At 44.1% G+C, this 23,446-nt stretch overlaps 1 protein-coding gene across 22 annotated transcripts in view; it reads right to left on the bottom strand.

The window, feature by feature from the left end:
• The window catches only part of Kalrn (kalirin RhoGEF kinase), a 607,498-nt gene that overhangs the window by 206,478 nt on the left and 377,574 nt on the right, over positions 1 to 23,446 (bottom strand). For all 22 annotated transcript variants that reach the window (XM_028886329.2, XM_028886335.2, XM_037209787.1 and 19 more), the window contains exons 24-28: positions 22,102 to 22,168; positions 21,500 to 21,609; positions 8,980 to 9,049; positions 6,305 to 6,394; positions 1,724 to 1,816 (exon numbers count right to left, since the gene is read on the bottom strand). In XM_028886329.2, the coding sequence (XP_028742162.1) occupies positions 1,724 to 1,816; positions 6,305 to 6,394; positions 8,980 to 9,049; positions 21,500 to 21,609; positions 22,102 to 22,168 (430 nt within the window). The remainder of the gene's footprint in view (positions 1 to 1,723; positions 1,817 to 6,304; positions 6,395 to 8,979; positions 9,050 to 21,499; positions 21,610 to 22,101; positions 22,169 to 23,446) is intronic.

Raw genomic sequence — 23,446 nt, 5'->3', positions numbered from 1 at the left:
AAATTTTAAGAATGAAATTAAAAATGATTCTATTTTATGTGCATGGGTGTTTTGCCTCCGTGCATGTCTGGCAACCATGTGCATGCCTGGTGCTGGTGGAGGCCGAAGATCCTCTGGACCTACAGTTAACAGAATTCTGAGTTGCCATGTAAGTTGAACTCAGGCCCTCTGAAAGAACAGCCAGAGCTTTTAACTGCAGAGGCATCTCTCCAGGTTCACACAAAAATCAGTTTTTAAAAAGGTTATCAGCACAAAAGACAACTCAGAAGGGCCAAGCATCAAGCAGGACAGATAAAGAGAAGGCTGCTCATGAAGTTCTAGGCTACAGTCCACAACCTGAGATTCAAAGGCCATGAAGCCTATAGCTCCTCTGGCCTAAATACCAGAATCACACTGAGTTTTAGAGAAGAGACTTCTTGCCCCAAGACCTTATGGGAATTTCTGGACTTTACATGAAAACTTTAAAAGATAAAGAAGCAGAAGCAATTCTGCCCCAAGAGCCAACATGAGGTCTGCACTATGGAGCCCCAGGCCAATGATTCCCAGGCTCAGTAGAAGCCCAGCACCTGATGTCTCTTGCAATTTTCTAAGTCATTCTGCCGGGCTGGATGGCCTGATGGTCTGTGCTCTCTTCTGAAGGATGAGGAAGGAGGGTGGAGGGAAGGCTGATTGCAAGGCTCTGCCCTCACCCAGAAAATAAAACAAAGAACTGGCATGCTCCCCTGAGGCACCACCTCAAGCCTCCTGTGCAGACCTATGAGCACCATGCTGCTGTCCCAGAGACCTGGGTAGCAGGGCTGTGATGGAGAGCGTATGATGAGAACCTGGGGGTTGGAAGTCAGATTTGCTTTCAGGTTTGGGGAAGCTAGATTATGTAAGGTTCTGCAGGTGTCTCTAAACATCAATGGAACCGAATGCTTTTTCTGAAGTTACACTACTTTTCCAGGTCCCCTAATCACCTTTTCATCCTTTTCATTAGATGAACAACCAACAATATATTCAAAAGGTAGAAAACGTCCACTCTTATACTTCAAGAATTAATAAAAAACATTGATATTGAATTGTCTAACTCAATTTTCCTGGCTTCCTATAGAAATGATATATTTTTAGAATATGGGCACATCCTTATATAAGAAAGATAAGCCCAACTTACTTAGTGTTTTACATAATCTGATTATTGAACTTTAAAAAACTAGACTTTGAAAAGAAAATCCACTCTCTTGGCTGGTTTCAGAAACACTCCTAACACATGGGTCTCTACAACTGAAGAAGTCACTGAGTTTACCACCTTCCTTTGGACTGCCTTCCGTCAATAACCCTGTGATTTTCACAGACACAGTAGCCCAGAAGATGGAAGATACCAATGGTGTGTAGACCACAGTATCCCAAAGATTTCCCCCTTGGTTCCAGCAGGTAAGATGCCCACAGGAGGAAATCTGCTCGGAAGGAGCTGGTCAATACCTGAGGTGATAATCACCAAGAGCTTGCAATGGTAGCTGGAGGTCAAAAATAGTTACAACTTATTCCTGCTCCCGTTTCTTTCATCTCTACCCCCAAACCAACACGTGGGATTCTGTGGGATCGGACACACAGTTCTGAGCCAGCAATGGTGGTATGGGTTCATCTCAGGCTCTGCTGTGGTAGAAAAAGGCTTCAGGTGAGGGTTTCCCACTGTGAGGGGTCATCCGGTCAGGAATGGGGGTTGGGTGGGGAGGGGAGGTACCTTTAGGAGCAGCTGGTACTTGGTGACCCTCTGGACAGGCTTAATTAGGTAGGAAGAGATGGAGTTGGCCAGGCCGTGCCGCTGCTGGATCTCCTGCAGGGTGAGAATAGGTGTAGTGAGACAGAGGACAGCAGGGTGTGTGTGTGTGTGTGTGTGTGTGTGTGTGTGTGTGTGTGTGTGTGTGTGTGCATTCTAAATGGAGGAAGACAGGGTAAGGAGGAAGGAAAGATAGACAAAGGTAGACGTTATGAGAAAATGTTCTTTAGGAGAGCACCAGCATAAGAGTTGAGAGCACGGAGAAACATGAGAGACCAAGGTACAGACATGACGAGAGAAATGAGAATCGGCGACAGAGAGGGAGACACTTCTGGGAAAGAATCAGGTTCATGAAACAGAAGTGGAAATTGAGCAGAACTGGGGAGGGATAAAGACAGGAAAGGAGGGAGCAGTCAGCAGCAGACTGAAGTGGGGGGCAGAGGTGAGGCCGCGGGAGGAAAGGAACTAAGTCAAAAGGTAGGGAGACAGGTAGTGCAGGGGCCAGGGGGAGCCACGCGAAGGCGGAAGGAGGCTCTGAGTCCCATCCACCTGCACGATCCTTAAAACTGCACAAGGACACGCTCTTCCCAGCAGCCCTCCTCTGCTGGGATGATACACCCCAGCTCAGATCATTACTTTGTGTCTTACACATTTCTCACTATAGTCAACACCTCTCATCCTCAGTTCTCCTCAGCTGGAAACCAGAGTCACTCTCGGCAATCAATGTCCCCTCTGCTGTGCAGTGGTGACAAATCCTTCCATTCCCACAGCTCACACCCAAGCCAACACCATGGCTTCCGGCTGCTGCTGGTGCCCCTGGTCTCACCTATTAAACCATTCTCTGCCCTACTCCAAAATGATCACCTTCCAAGTCTCAAGCGTAGCGAGAGGACAGAAAAGGGTATATATTGGTCCTTGTACTCAAAAGGCTTATAACCTAGCTGAGGCTATGCAAGACACAGAAACCAGAGAACTGCAAAGGACAGGGAAGGTCTGCCACAGCCAATGAGAACAGAGATCACCGTAAAGGATGGTTAGGGGAGATAAAGCCCCATCTGGGCGAACACAATCATCACTGTGTTAGAAAAAAAAAAAAAATGAAGACCATGTCTCAACACAGAGGAAGGAAGTAAAGGAAGGCAGGTTCTAAAAGTAGGAAAGGCACCAAGACAAGAACTGACAAACAAAACTGGTTAGGTAACTGATGGAGCTGAGTTGGGGGGAAAATAAAAAGGATTTGAAGACAAGGTTTTCAATGCCAAAATACTGTAGCTTGTAAAGACCATGGATACACAGTGACCGCTTCAGAGGGGTTAAGTGTGACTAATCACAGCAGAGGGGGAAGGGACTGGGTAAAAAGACAAACCAGGAGGGTCTCACAAGAGCCCAGGAGCATAAATAAAAAGCCACCATGTGATTGAGTGATTCCATCTCCAAGATGGACCCAAGAGGATTGAAAACACATGTCTATGCATAGACAACCCAGATGTCCATCAGTTTATCAACAGAAAAACAAATACGGTAGAGCCATATAATGGGCCGTTTGGCTATACATAGGAATGAGGTACAAACATACATAGATGGTCCTTGAAAACATTACGCCAAGAAAAAGAGTCAGTGACAAAAGATCACATATTACATGATTTCGTTTATATGAAATATCCAGACAAGATAGATTTATAGATACAGAAAATGAGTTAGTGATGACTAGTGGTGGGAAGTTTACTAATAGCTAGTAAATGTGCATACTTGTTCTGTATGTGGGGGGCATATGTGTGTATACATGTTCACTTGTGTGTACATGTGTATGTGGAGGTCAGGGGTCAATATTAGGATCATTGATGACTGTAACTGTAAGCTGCAACTGAAAATTTTGTATTCAACATATGGTAATTGCTAGATTAATGAAATAAAAAGATATTTAAAAATTGAGGGAACTTCTAGCAGAAGTCATTGTTGATAGTCATGTTTCTCTTAGTAAGTGTAGATTTTAGGGCATCCCAAACTGACCTTGGAGCAAGACCACTGAATAGCACAGCTTGGACATTAGAAATGTCAACACATCTCCTACAGGTGATAAATTCCTTTACATTTAACACATTTTGGAAATGCTGGGCTAATCTGCTTTCTTTAGTGCAGGATGCCAATGATGTGATGTAGGAAGTGGACATGGCCCACAGTGCTTCTCAAGCTTCCCTGGAAGAGCAGCCCTGTTGGAGAGAGCAGCAGACTTGTCTAGAGGTGGACACACCTGGCTCTACACTGCCCTCTGGAGTTTGAATCTGGGAATCTGCATGGTGTAGAAATGCCAGTGGTGGCGCACGCCTTTAATCCCAGCACTCGGGAGGCAGAGGCAGGCAGATCTCTGTGAGTTTGAGGCCAGCCTGGGCTACAGAGCGGGTTCCAGGACAGCCAGGACCATTACACAGAGAAATCCTGTCTCAAAAACCTAAAAAAGAAAGAAAGAAAGAAATGCTTCCTGGGGCTGCTCTAGATTCCAGTGTGCTTCCAGTTGACATGTCTTGCATCACCTCTGTAGGACTGAACTTATCAGGAAAGGCTAAAGAGTGGAACAACTCTTGGCTTGTGCTGGACATTTCAGTCCAGAAGTTTGCAGAAGACATCTATTAAGATCTCAGTGTCATGGCTGCAGGGAAGCGGAATATGAAACTATTTGCTTTTAAAATGGGAAGCTCATGACGAGGACAGCTTAAGTTGGTATGATCAATAACACTCCACCTCCTCCATCATAAACTGACTAGAAATAGGGACATAAGGAAAGGAGGACTATTGGAAATATAGCGCCAGGCAGGAAGACATGTACAAACAGGAATCAGGAATACATCGCCAAGTTTCAAGGGTTTGCAGGTGGAGGGAGAGTACGTGTGCAGAAAGGTACATCTGTCAGCAAATTGCCACACATTCTATGACAGAGACACAAAGCACAGTGCATGCATAAAGAGCTGGATTTGTGTAGGATGCAGCATTTGACTTTGTGAAGAACAGAAAGCATTCTGAAGCACGATTTGTATGTATGTATACATGTGTCTGTGTGTAAGAGACACAATCTTAGGCAAAGGAAATGCTGGACAAGGATAGACCTGAGGCATTCTGAGGGCACAGAAATTGTGTTATTAAAATGCTAAGTGGAAGAAGGACACCATCTATTTACAACTTCAAAAAAGACCCCTCTGGATACTGTTGATGACTAATCAACCAGAGACACCTTATGGAAATGCACTGTCAATCAAAGAAAGCATTAATATAGAGAATCCAATATAATATCTGATAAATCCTAGTACCAGCTTAGAGAAGTACTTTCTTGGATTATATATTACCTCAGGAGTTCCAATTTCAGACACCCAAGGCCGTTTCCAAATTAATTATCTGTTTTAAAAACCTATATATGTTGCTTCTCCCACTCAAACTGCCCCTTCCCCAAGCAACAAGGTCCCCACAAAATCAGTCTACTATGTTGGTGTCAGACTAGAATGCTGCTCACAAGGTTGATTTTGTAAACTGGAGTACAAGACCCCTGTCGTGACATCTTGGTATTCTCCTGGGGACTTAGCCTGTTATCTTACATGCAATAGAAAATGTCCTGGAAGCCACGAAAGCAGCTGGCCAGCAAGATGGGCCGGCAGCTGCCGCACATTGCTGAACAAGTTTCTGTCACTTCTGACAGGACCAGCAGAGGCCATCAGTGCTCCAGTCTGCTGCACAGGCTTTCATTTTTCAAACTTTCTGTCTCACACATCCCTTGTGTCCCGCAGAACCTTTTTGATCCTTCTACTTTTTAGCCAACAGGCCACTCTCTTTTAGGGGGACCCACACGAAGGGGATTTATCCCATTGACCTCCAAGGCCATTCTCATTCAACAGCCGAGGTTCTGAGAGAGCGGGGGAATCCCAGCCTTCCTTCTCTTGATGTCCACGACAACAGTTTCCAGCTCTGGCAGCCATCCCAATACTAGTCATACTCAGGCCAACTACACTTCTGAAGCAGAGGAGTCAGGAATTTTTCAAAGACAGCTGGTAAATTCCCATGTGCAGTCACAGTGCAAGCGAAAGCATCAGTGAAGTGGTTCACAGACCGGGGTGGGTGTCAGAGACACTGGGGGACCCCTTACAACGTAGGATGCTGGGCTGCATCCAGAAGAGGTTCTGTCAACAGACCTGGAGTGGGGAATTTGCACTTCAGAAAGATCCTCAGGTGATGCCGATGTGCCTGGCCCAGTGACCACAACTGTGGACCACTGATTGAGACAGTAAAACACTTCGGCAGCATCAGCTATATCATCACAGGCCTTGCTAGCTTTGGTGTCGAAAGAGAAAAAAATATTTGCTTTGTCAAAAATCACACTTGAGATGGGATGGGGTAAAACAAAAGACAGATACTGTTTTGTTTTCAAAATATTTTAGCCGTGAGATAAAGGTTTGGTAAAGAAGAACAAGGAAGAAAGGGTAAACACTTATTGCAAAGCCGAGAAGCACTCTTCCCTCCCTCCCTGCTCTGGACCGTTGACCATGAAAAACCACAGCTTACATCAAAGAAGGTGCCTGCGTGCTCCAGGATCAGCTGGTTGGAATCAGGCTTGTTTTTACAGTAGGTGACATACATCTGAAACTTGTCTGCCTAAAAAGAACAAAGACAAGACAAGATAAGCATCCATTGGCCTCCCTGTCTTAGTCAGGGTCTCTACTGAGGTGATAAAACGACATGACCAAAAACAAGTTGGGGGAAAAAGGGTTTATTTCATCTTATGGTGTGTAGTCCACCATCCATGGAAGTCAGGACAGGAACTCAAGGCAGGAACCTGAAGGCAGGAACCGAACCAGACGCCACAGAGGAAAGCTGCCCTCACAGCTTGCTCCACCTACTATCTTATAGCACCCAGGACTACCAGCCCAGGGATGGAACTGCCCACAGTGAGGTTAGCTCTCCCACATCAATTATCAACCAAGAAAATGCCCCCAGGCATGTCCGCAGGCCAATGTCAAATGAGGTCTCCTCTTCCCCAAAGGCTCTAGGTTGTGCTAAGCTGACATGAAGCTAGCCGATATACTTCCTTTCTTCACAATGCCTGAAAGACCCAGCATGGGCTGTACAGTGTCTGAATTCCTTAAGAAAAGTGGCATGTGTGCTCTCAGTCCATGGAAACTTTTCTCCTATTGGAATGCATAAAAAGCCTGCTGAACGAAAGCTCACTTTAACACCAGGCTGTGTTGGAAAGAAAGCAAAATGATAACATGTTCTGAAGTTGTGAAGAATTTACTTATCGATTACCCTCACTTCAAATCATCAACAATTATGCTCTTTCTCTTGAAAAAAGGACAAAGGGGATCAAGGCAAATTCAATAACAGAGTGAAAAATGAGCAAAACTCTCTGAGGGAGGTCTGCTTATATTCCAGATGCCTCCACTGGATGGAGTTGGGGAGCCTGTTCTCACCTCCAACTTCCCAAGAGTAATGACGAGGGTGGAGGAAGAAGGGAGGGTCACTTTCTGAACAATGATTCTCAAAGAGATTGTTACCTCAAGCCCCAGACTTATGCTTGGGTGAAAATTCACTTATTTCTCTCATGACCTCAGGTTTCCCCTGAGAAAGGTGAATCTTAGTGACTGTCCCCCCGCCCCCATTGGTGAGCCACTGCTTATTTCCATGTCTTTTGAACATCTGGGACATCCTTTCCTGGAGGGCAGTGCACATATGTGCTTATGATACCAGACCTCACTGTCCTATGTATTACATACACGGCATCCTTTGATCTCCAGGCCACCCCTAAACCTTAGGGGTGAGCCTTAGCGCTATTCTAACCTTACAGATGAGCAGAATGCTGCAGAGATTGCTTAATTGACCTCAAATTCCCAAAGTTACAAGTGGCCAAGCCCAAAGCAAGTGGGTTTTTTAGTTTAACCACTGCTGTTCAACGTATTATAAGTGGTTCTTTCTACTCTTAATTCCTGCTCTGTACTTATATATACAGACTGTAAAACATAAGAAAATCTCCTTGAGATAATTGTTGGCAAAAGGTGAGTAATTTACCCATTCACCAAAGGTTTTTTGAAACAATTTCAGGGGCTTTATACTACTTAAGAGTTACTCATAATTACTGAGAGATGATGAGCCATACTTATTGTTGATTTCAAAGAGAACCCCCAAATTGCCCAAAACAACACAAAATAATCCCTTTTCTTGATGCTCAACCTTATTTTTCTCTATATTGGCTGTGCAAGGGATCATAAATTATCTTTATCAGCATATTTATGAGATATGCATCAACTTACACACTGGCACAAAATAAGATGGCTGCTTAGACTTTGTGAAAAAATAAAGCATGCTTAAAGGCAGACACTAAGAGTTCACACAGAGATCTGTCTGGGGTCAGGCCCTGAGTTATAGGGTTGGCTGGGATATTAGTTATGTGTCAGTTATGTAAGATATATCCAGGATTGAAATCTAAAACACATCCACAGTCCTGTCTACTCCTAAGCATAAGTTCTCTAGACTGAGAAGGAATTTCTGAAAGGCCATTTGGGTACAGATTACCACTCAGTAATAACCACAGAACAGAATTCCTGGAGGTTGTGTAGTTGAATTTGGTGTCGTAAGTAGACTCCCGGACTTCTCTGGATTCATATCTACGAGTCCAAGCTCAGAATGGTGTGCAGTGGGGATGCTACTGAAGTTTATCTTTCCAGTTTAGAGAATTAGAACCTGGTACATTTTGCCCACTGACTTGGACCACGGTAACAGCACCGAGAAAGAGGACAAGTATACACTCATCCTGTAAGTCAAAACTGGGATGGAGAGCACAGGAGTATGTTCTTCTCTTGTACGGAAAACAGTGCAACCAATAACTGGACAGACGGTGCCTGCAAGTTCTAACTTCTAGATCTACACCCTGGAGAAGCAGCTGGTGGACTGAGATGCTACCTGGGCAGTGGGCTTCTCCTACTCTCCTGGTCTCTGCTCTCATCATTCAGAAAGTTCTTAGAGAGTCTGAGGTGGATCTTAGACTTGACATCACAGACTTGCCCAGGGATGGCTCTGCTCTCCAGACATGCACTACCTTTCATAGGTCTACTCATGATGCCTTCTGTAGCACCTGGTCCCAAAAGAGCCTGGCACCAAAGGCAATCCTTAGGCCAGGCACGGAGCAGGGCTCCAGGAGTATCCCCGGAAACGTGAACAGTAGGGGAGGAATTGAGATTGGTTACCCAGGTGACAAAGCAGTGTCCCACGTCCTCAGGCAGCTGCTCGTACTTCTCCAGCTCTTTGAGGAAGATGCTGCAAAGGGAGACAAAGGCTGCGTCAGACACCTCGGCATAGAGGACCCCACTTAGAGGACTGTACTGGGGTCAATACGGCAACCATGGCTCAGCCACACATGATCCTGTGCTTTGTAAGCAAGGCAAGGAGCTGGCTTTTACGTTGGAACTTGTTCGATTAACATTGTGGTCATTGATTAACTAGTGCTACTCAAAACAGTTCCCCCTCAGAGGTCTGAGATGAAAATAGATAATGAAATACTGTAGCTGTATTAGACCTTTCATTTTATCAGCAATTCCAAATTTATTGTGTCAACTCAATTACTCTGAGCATACTGTAAACATTAAAAAAAAAACAACAGAAATATTAAGAAAACCCAGAATGAACCCAAAGATGAGATGAAAAAAAGTTTAATCCTTTATGGGCTTCTTTATAACTTTCAGCTTTCTTCTTCCACTGAGAGCAAGGATTGTCATACAGAAATCATAAGGGAAGACTCTAATGATGGGGGAGGGGAATCGCAGTATATGTTAAAGTGGAATCGCATTACTGGAGTTTTGGACATTGTGGGTGTCTAACTCACGACTCTTTTCTATGCTAACAAATTACAAAGAAATGATTACTCCAGTTTCAACTTAATAAATCAAATAATAGTGTTAGATTTGGAGGACATAAGTTCTAATGAGCCAGCATTACTAGAATGAAATTTTCTTTTTAAAATGTACTCAAGATCTTTCAAACAAACAAACAAAAATTATGAGGCCTTAAGGAAGCTTACTTCTGAGTAGTGGACATGATGTAGTCTTTACAGAGAGCAATTTGATACAATCAAATTTGATAGAATCATCAAAGTCAAAATGTTTTCTGGAGACTTGGAATTTCTCCATATAATTTATCTATACATATAAGATGACACATATTCTAGAACAACAATAATGATACCATTTATAACAGCAAATATGGTCAGCAGAGAACAAAATACCTGAGCTAAGGCCTAGCCACAGAACTGAATAACTTGCAGACATATCCCCACCCCCCACTCCTGCCCTCACAGAAGACAACACTTATTCTATCTCTTCCTATGGAAGATCGCCTTGTCAATCAAAGTGGAAACAGTAAGGGGTGGAACAAATGTACAGGAGACCATGCTATTGCCTGATGTCTAAGCAGGGACTATGTATTCTATTTCCAACCCAGGGAACTAATAAAACCATTGCCATGGAGAACCAGGTGAAGAAACAGGGTGGAAGCTGAGACTTCTCAATGTTAACTTTTCTGTGTAATCTTAAAGATTTCATGAATGTGTACTCTAAAAACTAAATTAAAATATCTTGCATTACCCCACTACTTACCTCTACCATCAGGGAAAAATGTTCATTTTGATTTGACTTATTCTGTATGGTTACCATTATCCCTATACTTTGGCTGTTTTTTATAATTGATTAAGTGGTTACAAATGTTATGCATGTTGTTTGTGTTTTCAATGATACAGGAAGACACTCTGGTGGTTAAAAAAAAGTATGTGTATAATTTAAAAATATCTGGCAAGCAAGAATGTTAGTAGTCATTAGTAGGATTGTGAGTGACTTTTTTCTTCATCAATCTGTAATTTAAAATGTTGTCTACAATAAATGGTAATTGCTAGATTAATAAAATAAGCCAGGTATTTAAAAATTTGGGGGGCTACCAGAAGAACTCATTTGGTGATACTCTTTTTCCTAGTAAGTCTGAATTTTAGTTTCTGAAACTGACTCGTGGAGCAAGAACATTTACAAGTGCAATTTGGGCTTTAGAAATGCAAACACACAGTTTCAAAATCAATACAGTGTCGTGTCTGCTGCTGCCTTTAAAAGACGGCAGGTGAAACATTTCATATGAGTTCTGCAATAGAAATAGGAAGAAGTGCTAAGTACTGCAAGAACTAAGGATCAACATTAGCTCAAAGCGCAAAGGGAAAGAAACATTTATGTTGCACCAAGGCAATTAGGCCGGTCTTCATGTAAGGAGGTGTGTGTGTGTGTGTGTGTGTGTGTGTGTGTGTGTGTGTGTGTGTGTATGTGTGTGTGTTCCATATGTGCATTTCTTTTATTTTCTTGAACCGAGTTCTAATATACATTTCTTGTGTGGTCCCTGTCACAGGGAACACCAGGTAATATAAGCACAATGTCTTCTGAAGGGGCTCTTCACAAGGTGTTGGATAGTCTATATTAGGTGATTGTACACACTGGTATTTTATATGAATCTCAGAGAAGACAGGGGTAGGAACTCAGCTCTGAGCCATGATGGGCTGCACAGTGCCCAGGGCTAGAACATATGGGAAACTGGGTAAAGAAAATCTGAGCTGTTCTTAAACAGAGATTTATTAAGTGTTTTAAGAAAGGATGACCTGGAGGAAGAGAGAGCTTGGGACAAGAGAGAGGGGAGAATCTGGAGCCAAGAACCCAGGATACCACACTCAGAATGCAGGATGCCTCCAGGTCCTCAATTTCAGGATCTCATTTTTCATATGAATACTAATATTCTTGCTTCAAGTCCTCTGAATTCTGAGTCCTCTGTCATAAGGCTGATCTTTACCAGTGGCCAAAAGAAACAGCATATACTTTGGACCCCAACACTGTGCCGTGTATAAATTGTATTTTTGTTTTAGAAGCTTCAAAGCTACCCAGAGTGACACAGAGTTCTTCTCTTTCCTTGACCTATGACCCAAGATCAACTGACCAGGTCATTTCAACATTAATTTTAAGTACACAGTGTTAACTGTAGCTATTGAACTGACTCAAAATGAAGACAGTGCTATGCTTTTATTTAGAGTCCTAATAATTTAACTAAAGTAATACTTTTTGTGAAAAACAGCAGCCAAAAACAAACAAACAAACAAAAAACCCCACAGGGTATGGTATGATTCTATAAGACCTTCCTGTGGAATGAAGAAGTTATATATTTGAGAATCCTTATAAGAGATTGACGTCTGAGGAAATGACTAAAACATGACACTTGTATACTTTTTGGGCAAGTGATAGTAAGTTTTGTTAAGGAATGGATACCTGGATTGAGTGGTAAATTCTAGGGCTGTCCCCAAGGGCTATGTGGCAGGAGATGTAGATGATCAGATCTCTTCAGCAGAGTCTGTTTATTGATGTCCATTGCAGACCCATTCACCACTCTCTGATATCTGGCTATTTTCTGAGATTGGTATGCAAGGGACATCCCTCTTCAAAGCATCTTTATGGCTTGATGTGGGTCCGAACGGTGGGTTTTCATTCCTTCCTCCCCTATCCTTCCTTTTAAAGTCAGAGTCTTGTCAGAGTCTTGTGTATTCCTGGATGGCCAAGGCTGAATGCCTGTCCCTTCTGCTGGGACAACAGGCACGTGCTGCCACACCTGCCTCCAAATGACAGCTTTAAGGGCAGCTGCCTTCAGCTTACCATTCTGCTGCTCCTGAGAGTCATTAGCTGTGGCTCCTACACCCAAGAGCACGCTAAAGAATCAGCGCTCCCTGTGGTCCTAAGTACGAGGAAGTTTCCTCAAGTCTCATTGTCTTCATTTAAAAATGTTAACTTTGTGGAGTTTGGAGAATTTCATAAGCTTAGGCAGATAAGGAACCCAGCCCACTGTTTGGCACACAGTAGGGACTAAATTAGTAATAGCTCATCAGGGCCAGAGATACTTAACTGTCATAAACCCATTCTCTCTATGAACACGCATAGCTCATTCTTTCCAGAATGTGGAGAGTTTCTGGTTGGGAGTATACCCCACTAAGTCCTTGCTGAAAATCTATAGCTGGCCACCTTCTCCTAAATCAATCCTGGGGAAATCTTGGCAGATTTCAAGGGGATCTAGTACCTAAAGAAATGCTGGGCTAATCTGCTTTCTTTAGTGCAGGATGCCAATGATGTGATGTTGGAAGTGGACATGGCACACGGTGCTTCCCAAGCTTCCCTGGAAGAGCAACCCCATTGGAGAGGGCAGCAGACTTGTCTAGAGGTGGACACGCCTGACTCTACACTGCCCTCTGGAGTTTGAGAATCTGCATGGTGTAGAAATGCTTCCTGGGTAATTCTAACAGACCACATCTGGAGCAGCTGCTCTAGATTCTAGTGTGCTTCCAGTTGACATGTCTTGCATCACCTCTGTAGGATTGGACTTATCAGGAAAGGCTAAAGAGTGGAACAACTCTTGGCTTGTGCTGGACATTTCAGTCCAGAAGTTTGCAGAAGACATCTATTAAGATCTCAGTGTCATGGCTGCAGGGAAGCAGAATATGAAACTATTTGCTTTTAAAATGGGAAGCTCATGACGAGGACAGCTTAAGTTAGTATGATCAATAACACTTCACCTCCTTCACTGAGATGTGTTTTAAATTACAGCCTAATAGCTGACAGCCCTCCCACAGATGCGGAACACTCCCCTGGCTGCTCGGAGGCAACATCTTGGCCCTCACCCTATCAGCGATTGCAGGCACCAAACTGTGGAGGGAATGAGCAGAGCAAATGGCTTAAGTTTCTGTATGAATGCCTGGGGCTCTTTTAGAAAGGACTAAAACTTCTAGAGGCATTTCAAAACCTAAGCAATGCCATCACCTCTTAAACTATGACAATACAAAGTATTGTGCAGACTTTGGGGGAATCCTGGGAAATGACACCTCTAGCATCTTATTGACAGAACTCTTCTCCCTGAGTTTTGCCAGCACGGTGGAAACAGGACCACCCTGAGCCTCTCGCCTATATTCTGGATTATAGTCTCACTGCTTCTGGGGAAGCCTCTCTGGAAGGGCTCACAACCTTGCAAGGGTAGGCCGGATGTAGCACATCAGAATTGTAAGCGCATCCCAAGGGGAAGTTGTTAGAGCCCTGGTGTACATGTGCACTTGTTGGAATACCAGAAATGGCGAAGGTTGGGGCAACAATGAACAGCACGCATAAAACTTGAAGGTAAGGCTGGGCAGCGGTGGCACACACCTTTAATCCCAGCACTCGGGAGGCAGAGCCAGGAGGATCTCTGTGAGTTGGAGGCCAGCCTTGGTCTACAGAGAGAGTTTCAGGACAGCCAGGACTGTTACACACAGAAACCCTGTCTCAAAAAACAAAACCAAAAACAAAACAAAAAAAAACAAAAAAAAACCAAACACAACAACAACAACAAAACAACAACAAAACCTTGAAGGTAGGAGTCCAGGACACTGCTTCCTGGTGGAGCCAGGCTGGATTTCTGTGTTCACATGGGTGGAGCTAGAGTTTAAAGATTCATTAGATCCATGCAGATTCACAGCCTAAACTCCAGAGGCTCCAAGCTGCAGGGGCTAAGGGAGGAATTAGAACAACAGCCTGGGAGGATAGTCAGGAGCAGGCAAGTCCGGGGAGGAGGTGAGTTATTCGCCACAGCGTCAGCACCCCTGGGTTATCTAGGCTGAGCCTGGGCTTCTCAGGCCTGCTCTTCATTTCACTCTAGAAACTTCAGTCTGGGTGAGGGGTGAGCGGGGAGGTGCGGCATCCGATCTTACACAGCAAAAGCAAGCAATGCTGCTGAATGTGTTTTCCAATACTTCTTCACTGTGGCTCACTCGTGGGATTTAGATGAGTTAGTCATTTATTTGCCCGACTTACACCAAGTAACGTTAAAATAAGGTAAAAGTAAAAAAAGTACGTTATTTAGTAAGACGCTGCTTAGCAACAAGGCAAGAAAGTGACAAAATGAGCGCAATTGAAACGAACGTGACCGTGACGCATCCAATCGAGTGCGTCTCTGTCTGGGCCCTTTAATTGTGCAGTCGGCCTCAGCGCTGGAAGCTTCCAGAAAGCACAGATCACAGCAGCAAGATCACAGCGGCCTTTCTCCAGGCTCTGCTTAAAACTCGTAGTTATCCTTAGACTGAGGGTTTGGGACCCAGGGAAGCTCACAAGTCTTTCTCCTAACGTCCAGATATTAATAAAATGATGCCTGCGTTCTCGTCTGCACCACCAGTGGCTCCGAGCAGGTCAGAAATGTAAGCGTCAGCTTCCATAAAACAAGGGGACAGAACTAGATTATCATTGAAGTCTTTGAACTTTTCTGTTCGGCATCTCTGTGATTTCGGTAAAAGGGATACAGCTAATACCACAGGCATTTGGGCTGTGTGCGCACCGAAAATGCATACTTTAAGCAAGGCTGCCTGTGGAAAAAGTCGGGGCAGCCTGCGGGTGGCCCCCAGGCAAGAGCTGCACAACCTCTTCCTCTCCACTTGGGGGAGCCAATGCCTCACCAAAGGCTGTAGGTCAGCCCCCTGTGCTTCAAGAAGTAAAACAATTTATGTGTGGGAAAAAAAGGGGAAGACACAGAACCAAATCCAGACAAACGTGTGTGTGTGTGTGTGTGTGTGTGTGTGTGTGTGTGTGTGTGTGTGTGTGTGTAGTGTGTGTCAGGACACAGTGTACTATCTTTTTCTGTTTAGCTTATGAGAAAACACATTTTGAAAACCACACCTTGTGTATGCTCCTGAGTTAGAACTTCTCCCAGAAGCCCAGTCTTCCCCATCTCTTCCCCTCCGTTCCTCATTGTGCCCACTCCACGTCTCATAACCAATCTCCTCACCTACTACTTATGACACCCATCCCCACAATCCCTTCTTTTTCCTCTCCCCGTTTCCTCTCCCCTCACCCCACATCTTCCTTTCCTCCTCATTATCGGCCCACCCGTTCCTCCTCCTCATTTCTACTGTCCAGGTATTTTGGTTCCTTCTCTTATCTTACCACACCCCTCCCTTTCCTGTGTCCCCTCCCAGTCATTTTGACTCAGATTACCTCCACATGCCACCTCCTTTCCCCCTTGTCCCAAAGACATGCCTGTGAGCACCTAATAGATGGATCAGCATCCGTCCCTGACCATCACAACCCAGGCCTGGTCTGAACCTCACTTACAAACTCTTTTCCCGTCCTGCCTGTTAGACTTCGTTACCCTGCTTTGGCGGGCACTTGCTCAAATCGTCCCTTTTCATCAAAGAAGGCATCTCTACCTGTAATATCTCCTTCAGTTCTCAAATGCCCCCTCCATTAAGCCTGTCCGGTGACTCTGTGGGACACTACTGTGTTCACTCTTTGGAACTGATTTTTTTTTTCCCTTCTTCATCCCTTCTCAGAACTTCTTGCTTCTCACAACAGGTCAGAGTCTGGATTAGATTCACCACTGGGTACAGTTTCATTTTGTAACGGGAAACAGTCCAACTGAAAGAAGAAACTCTAGGGAAATGTTCAAAGTATGGTCCTGGTCAGGTGTAGCGGCCACACCTTTATTCTCAACCCTCAGAAGGCAGGGACAGGGGGATTGCTGTGAGTTCGAGGCTGGCCTGGTTTTAGAGTGACTTGTAGACCATCCCAGGGTACAGATGAGGTCTTGTCTGTTAAAAACAGCAGTCAGCACTCAGTAGCTCTCCTGGCATCACGGGCTGCTCCCTGCTGTGTACCCTGACTGTTCCTGGCTGACCCTGGACTGGCCAAATCATAGCTTCCAGACATGCCCACAGAGAAGGAGTGTGGGGGCGGGGAGGGGTTGCTGGTTCCCAAATTTGCCCTTGCTGAAAATAGATTTTTTTCCAGGTTATTACTGTAGAGGTGTGGGACCCAATTGACACAGTTGAAGAATAAATTGGTGGAGATGTTCCTTAAATGGTTAACTGTGAATTAAGCTGGCTGGATTTGATGGCCGCACTGGACAGCAAGTGTGACAATGTCTAAGGAGTGGGGGAGGAGAGAGAAGATAGAAGAGGTTGTTGTTGTTAATTCCCCGAAATCCAGGTCTGATCTTGAGGGGAGTGAGTGCATGTGTACATGAGTGTGTGTGTGTGTGTGTGTGTGTGTGTGTGTGTGTGTGTGTGTGTGAGAGAGAGAGAGAGAGAGAGAGAGAGAGACTGAGACTCTGGCAATGCACTGTTTCCTCTCGAGTGTCAATCATTTTACTATAATGGAAGGGAGCTAAACATAATAGTTGTGAGGACCCTCTGGGCCCTTACAGTACAGACTGCATAAAAACTCACATGAATATGACTAAATCACCAAATCACTGAAAAGGAAGAAACAGAGCTGCAAATTAACTGAAAGAAGTATTTTAACAAAAAGCTGTCATTATTGAAGCTGAATATCTAACAAGAAAAAGAGAAAACAATTATTTTTTTAAATTGCAAAATTTAGATTAGGCAAAACTTGACTCTTTGGAGGATATATTTATAGAACACACTCTTTTGTCTAAGTGTTCCAGGAAGGCTTAGCAAAACGTAATGAAAATAGGCGTACGTCCTGTGTAGACAGCACAGCCATTACCGTTTATTTGGCTCTTTAAGAAGGGGATAAAGCGCAGTGTGGAGAGCAGAGGGCCAGGATCTCACCCCACTTCACCTTCTAATTGGGGTGGAACTACTGCTTTTAGGTACTAAGTCCTAGGTGTCTTTTAGAGAAGTAGAGAAAGCAGAATTTCTGTGCTTAACATCCACAAAGACAAAGGTTCTTGAGACAGATTCCACCCACTCAAACACACATGCAACTCATCTTGGTAGCCATTTTTTCGGAGACACCCTTTAGATGACTCAGTAGTAACTGCTGACATGTAATCCAGGTATCCATTTCCCAGTGACACTGCTAATTATGTCACTAAGGTGGGAGGGACCACTGGCAATTTCTTTCTCTGGATTAGTCTCTCACAGTCCTCCCTCCAACCCTAACTACCTTATGCTCTGGACTACAAGTTGATAACCTGGGCTACAGACTAGCCAGAAGGGGAGTATGTTTCTCTGACAGACAGCTCTGAACTGCTATGTTGAAAACATAAACAAATGAGTTCAACAGAGCCCCTGACACATTCTGGTTAAAAACTGATCGTTTCAGACAAGTACAGTGCCCCTAGAGAGTACGTAAATAGGTGTCATGGCAACTGCATGTCTTCCTGCGAAGAAGCTCCGGGGAAACTCCTTCTTTTAGAAATCCCATTATTTTGCTGGTCTAGGAGGCTCTTGTAGTAATTCTGGAGGAAAATCATATATAGGAGCTTTTCTCTGTTCTAAGATGTTCACATCTTAAATGAGATTAGCTACAAGTTGGCAAGATGTAATTTTATTTTCTAGCCCGTCCATCCATCCATCCATCCATCCATCCATCCATCCATCCATCCATCCATCCATCCACTCTGCAAATATTTACTGTAAGTTTATGTGGTACCAGGCTCATGGTACCAGATATTGGATATACAGAGAATGTCATGGTCCTCCCTAGTTTATAGTCTTTTTATTTTCTAAGTTTGGCCAATTACCATTTTATCTTTATTTATTAGCAATTTTAGAATTATATTTTCCCTACTAATCAAAACCTGTGTGGCTTAAGTAGAAAGCACACAGTACAGGAAAACCCCAGCCCACAGCTTGACACCCTTGGATGTTCCTTTGAATTGTTGATAATTTAAAACATTAATTTCTCTTAGTCAGTAGACTTCAGAATCCATTAGAGTCCCTCGATTTAAATAAAGATGTACAGTAATACAACATTATTACTAATATCAATCATATGTCACACTGCAATACAGTGGCTTTGCTGACCAGACAGTGGGATACAGGATGCTCTGCATAAACAGTGAGCTGTCCTTGATCAGGATGATGTCCCAGGCTGGCCTGCAGTCCTAGGTCCCCTGCTTCAGTCTCCTGAGTGCTGGGATCACTGGCATGTGCCACTGTCCTCTGCTCACAGTTTTATTGTCTTTTCCTTTTCTTTTCTGCCATACTGTCTTCTTTCTCTCAAGTTTTTACAAAATGTTGCTCACTCAACTACTCATTTGTTCAGGTGCCTGATTTTTACAATATTTATTGCTTCTAATTTACTATAGTCAGGGAAACTATCTAACCATGAGGTAATGAGGCTGGTGGGGAGGACAAAGAGAAACCCAGGGGCTGGTTTTCACATTCGTCTGGTTCTTTTTTTATTATTATTATTATTATTATTATTATTATTAAAATTTTAAATTTATTTTACATACTAGCCACAGTTTCCCCTCCTTCCTCTCCTCCCACTCCTTCCCCCCAGCCCCCTCTACCTCCACCATCCACTCCTCCTCCGGCTCCATTCAGAAAGGGCAAGGCCTCCCGTGGGAGTCAACGAAGCATGGCATGTTGGGGCAGGAGCAAGCTCCTCCCCCCTGCATCAAGGCTGAGTGAGGTATCCCACCATAGGGAATAGGTTCCTCTGGTTCTTTACAGAGTTCTAAATAGGGAACATGTTTGGCAGTGCTGCTGGGAAAAGTCCCTATTCCCTCCATTCACGAGTGCAGATTTCATATGGTTTAATTTGAATTTAAAAAGAATTTGTTAGAACTACATTTTGTAAGTTATAGTTAGGATTACAGCTATTTAGAGAACTATAAAACCATTCACCATGGCGTGCTAGAGTGGCAACCCTGAAATCAGAATGAGCAGCGGAGCTGAGTTAGATATTTTGTTATTAACGGCTCAATTTTAAAGTGAATATTCTTTCCCCTTGATTTTGCAGAAGCAGAGTTCACAGGCAGTGCATACATGCTGAGGTATCCAGATGTCCATATTTAGCTAGTGTACTTGTGAGATGTGTTGGTGACATTCAAAGACCACAGTCAAACAAATGAGGTGATGTGATTTACCGTTTGCCAGTCTGATGTCTTCTCAGGTATCCTGGAGGAGACAGTGTGATTTTGAGCTGGGCTCAGATGACAGAATTTGGGGTCAGTGGTCAAGAATGGACTTATTAGAGTCTTATTAACGACTGTCATGAAGACAAAATACTGTGTCTGGAGACTGCTGGGTAAAGCAAATAAGGACGTTTATGATGGAAAGAAAATAAAAAAAGAGTGGGAAGAAAACACGCTCTGCCAGCCCTGAGTTTCCTGACAGGTTAGCACGTGGTGGGCACTAAACTCCTACCTTGACAGGGACATGTCATCATAGCAGTTTCTCCCCATCCCTCTCAGAGTCCAGGATTCTTTCACACCAACTCTGGCTTGCCTGGGGCGGGGGTCATTCTTAGCATAGAGCTGTATGGAAGTTTCATTTTTCCAGAGTGGGACAGCCCAATATGGCAGCCATTTTTTCCACTCCTAACTATTTAAATTCATTAAAAGTAAGAACAATCCAAACTGAGGTCCTCAGCAGTTCAGTAGCTGCACATATGCCCTGGTTACTGTGTTGGACACTGTCGTCTAGTGCTGTGGATATCATTCTGTATAAATAAAACACTGATTGGCCAGTGGCCAGGCAGGAAGTATAAGCGGGACAAGGAGAGAGGAGAATTCTGGGAAGTGGAAGGCTGAGTCAGGGAGACACTGCCAGCCGCCACCATGTCAAGCAGCATGTGAAGATGCCAGTAAGCCACGAGCCACGTGGCAAGGTATAGATTTATGGAAGTGGATTAATTTAAGCTGTAAGAACAGTTAGCAAGAAGCCTGCCATGGCCATACAGTTTATAAGTAATATAAGTCTCTGTGTTTACTTGGTTGGGTCTGAGTGGCTGTGAGACTGGTGGGTGATAGAGATTTGTCCTGACTGTGGGCCAGGCAGGAAAACTCTAGCTACAGTCTAGTCTTGCCTCAGAGTGGTTCTCCACCTATGCACACAGTTTCCTCAGGACTCCAGAAGCTGGCTTTTCTATCCCCAGAGTTTCTGTCTTAGCTCACTAAGTCCCAAGACTAGCCTCACTCAGCTTCCTCTACTGCAGACTCCTGAGGGGGCTCAAGGACTTAGTGTCACATTTTTATCCCCTGTATCTCAAGATTCTCTCTACTTGAATTTTAGAAACTGAGTTATTTCTACCAGTTGGTCACACTAGTATTCTTGCTGACCATCTACTAATAGCAAATATGTTTGGCATGAAACAGAAAGATTCTTATATCAAGCTTGGAGCTGGAAAAACGGGCCGTGAAGTTTTAGTGTTCTATAGTTCTACTTCAACAAAAACATAGTGTTGATTATGTCTTCTGTAAGTTATCAAGAAATGTGATGTGCCAGAATATATATATATTTGGTTGAGGAAAAGGATGATGGGATGATCAGGAATGGAGGAAATAGCTCGAGACAAAAGTTGAATGGAATTTGAACCCGAGAGATCACGAATAGAGAATGGTTAGTCCCCGGTGAATGCTGAAGGCAGGATTTCCCACAGCCTTCATGGGGTCAAAGCCACTCTTGCGGCCTCAATGCTCTGGTAACCAGGTTAACTGAGCAAATGAGGACGCTGCCTGCTCCCTGTGAGAACTGAAAGGGCGCTGCAGAATGATTACTTCTGATTCCACTAAGAATTGTGTACGCTTGTGGAGACAGGGTGAACCAGAAACTGACTCCAAGATTGACCGAGTAAGAAAGACCGTGTCAGGTAAAGTAGAAGGCTTACCAGTCAGTGGCTTTGATCCACTTGATGGGCAGCCAGATGCCTAGCTTTTGCACCTTCAGAGTGCTCAATTGAAGCCCCCCCACCACCACCACCACCAACATACTTGTTATGGAAGTCATAGATCTCCTGGATGTTGCCAAAGATGATGTGCTCTTTATTGAGGATCCCAGGTGGTATCTCCTCCACACCACTGGTCATTTCCCACAGGTAGGTCTGTAAGACAGTGACAGATTCATCACTGGCAAGCATGCCGCAAGAAACCGGGACAAAAGAGACCCCTCAAGCATGTGAGGCAAGAGTGGAACTGGGATTGCATATGGAGTTCAAAAGGCGAAACGTTTAACAAGTAGAACAGAGAAAACCTGGCCACTCCATCACTGAAACTCAGCATGGCCAGGCACTAGTCTTGTTATTTATTAAACTGGTGTCACGGTTTGTACTTTGAAATGAGGTGCCTGACACACTCCCCTTTCCTTCCCCCTTTTTTTTGGTCTGGGTCTAGCTCCTACTTGAGAGAAGTGTAGAGCTTCTTTTCAAAAGCACTTTAAACTCCCGTGCATTTGCACTTGACTCTGGGAGATCTCCCCAACTGCCTTTTTACTTTCCAGCAGAACGGCAAGAGAACTGGGCAGCTCTCAGGGCGTTGACAAGGGCCTACATGGCACTTCTGTACTGGAGCTGGAAACGGATCACTGCAGGACTTACCTCCAAGCACTCATGTAAGTCCCTCACGTATGCTTTCTCTGTTTGGAGCAGTTCAGCCATAATGAATCTAGAGGGGAACACATGGTCTTTCAGTTGCTTATAGATACATTGCCTCCTCCCTTCCAACTTCACTTCCCCACCCTGGCACTTGTGACACTTGAGTCTCCTGCTTTCCACTTCACCAATAAAGCTCTTCCCTCTCCCGCATCCCTCTCATCCCGGTGGTCATGTGCTCCCCATCCCTTCTCCGTGTCTGCAACCAGCTGGTTCTACTTTGTGCTTTTCCACTCATTTCTACAGTGCTGATGTGCATGCGCTGTGGACTGTATGTGTGCACAGGCATATGTGCACAAGATGTAGGGCTGCTCACACTGCAGCTCGGCAGCTAAACAGTCTGAATCGCAGTTGTCTCTTCCATCTCCAGGATCTCCCTGACAGCTCCCAGAATGCTCTCTGCCCAGTCGTTTATAGACTTACACTGAAATAGTTCAGTACTCAAATTAAACAGGTTCCAAGTCAGGCAGAGATGTCCAACTGAGCTCAGGGCTTTACCAAGTTTTCTGTAAAGAACCAGGTGATATTTATGGGCTGTTCAGTCTCTGGTATGACCACCCAGCACAGCAGAGGCAGCAGAGACATAGGAGATGTGTTCCAATGAAACCAGGGCATTAAAAGTCTGACATGTCCCCATACATAGTCTGTGTGATTCCTTCAACCAGTTAGTATATGTAAGAATTAGTTTATATTACAGACTATATAAAACAGAGGGTGAATCCACTTTGACCTGTGGGCCACAGTTTGCTGATCTCTGACCTTGGTTGGTTCTATTCAGTATTTAGGCAGTGTCTCCAATGAGATTTATTTGCATCACAAATCTACGCACACAAAACCGGCACGCCCAATATTAGTTAATAATGTTAAGTGATTCATGTTCTTCAGAAGTTTATACTCTGTATCTTTTTTCTTTTTCTTTCCTTTTCCTCCCAAGACAGGGTTTCTTGTGTAGCCCTGGCTATCTTGGAACTCATTCTGTAGACCAGGCTGGCCTTAAACTCAGAGATCCTCTTGCCTCTGCCTCCTGAGTGCTGAGACTAAAGGTGTGCATCACCATCACCTGGCTGTGCTCTGTATCTTTAAGGAATAGGACTCCCTCTTTGGACCCCTAAATAACATAATGGACTTGAGCATTGATGATGTATGGCTTCATTATTGTGCATCTACTTTACTTTTTAATCTCCATAATTTTTTTTGCTAGAAATAGTGCTTGTTAGTTGGTATATGATAATCTAATTGAGTTCAAACTATACATTTAAATATTTAACTTACATTTTTAGTATCAGTTTTT

This window comes from Peromyscus leucopus, chromosome 12 (genome assembly GCF_004664715.2).
Source record: "Peromyscus leucopus breed LL Stock chromosome 12, UCI_PerLeu_2.1, whole genome shotgun sequence".
Lineage (NCBI taxonomy): Eukaryota > Metazoa > Chordata > Mammalia > Rodentia > Cricetidae > Peromyscus > Peromyscus leucopus.
The sequence above is the reverse complement of the archived record's forward strand: the minus strand, read 5'-3'. Positions and strand labels throughout refer to the sequence as shown.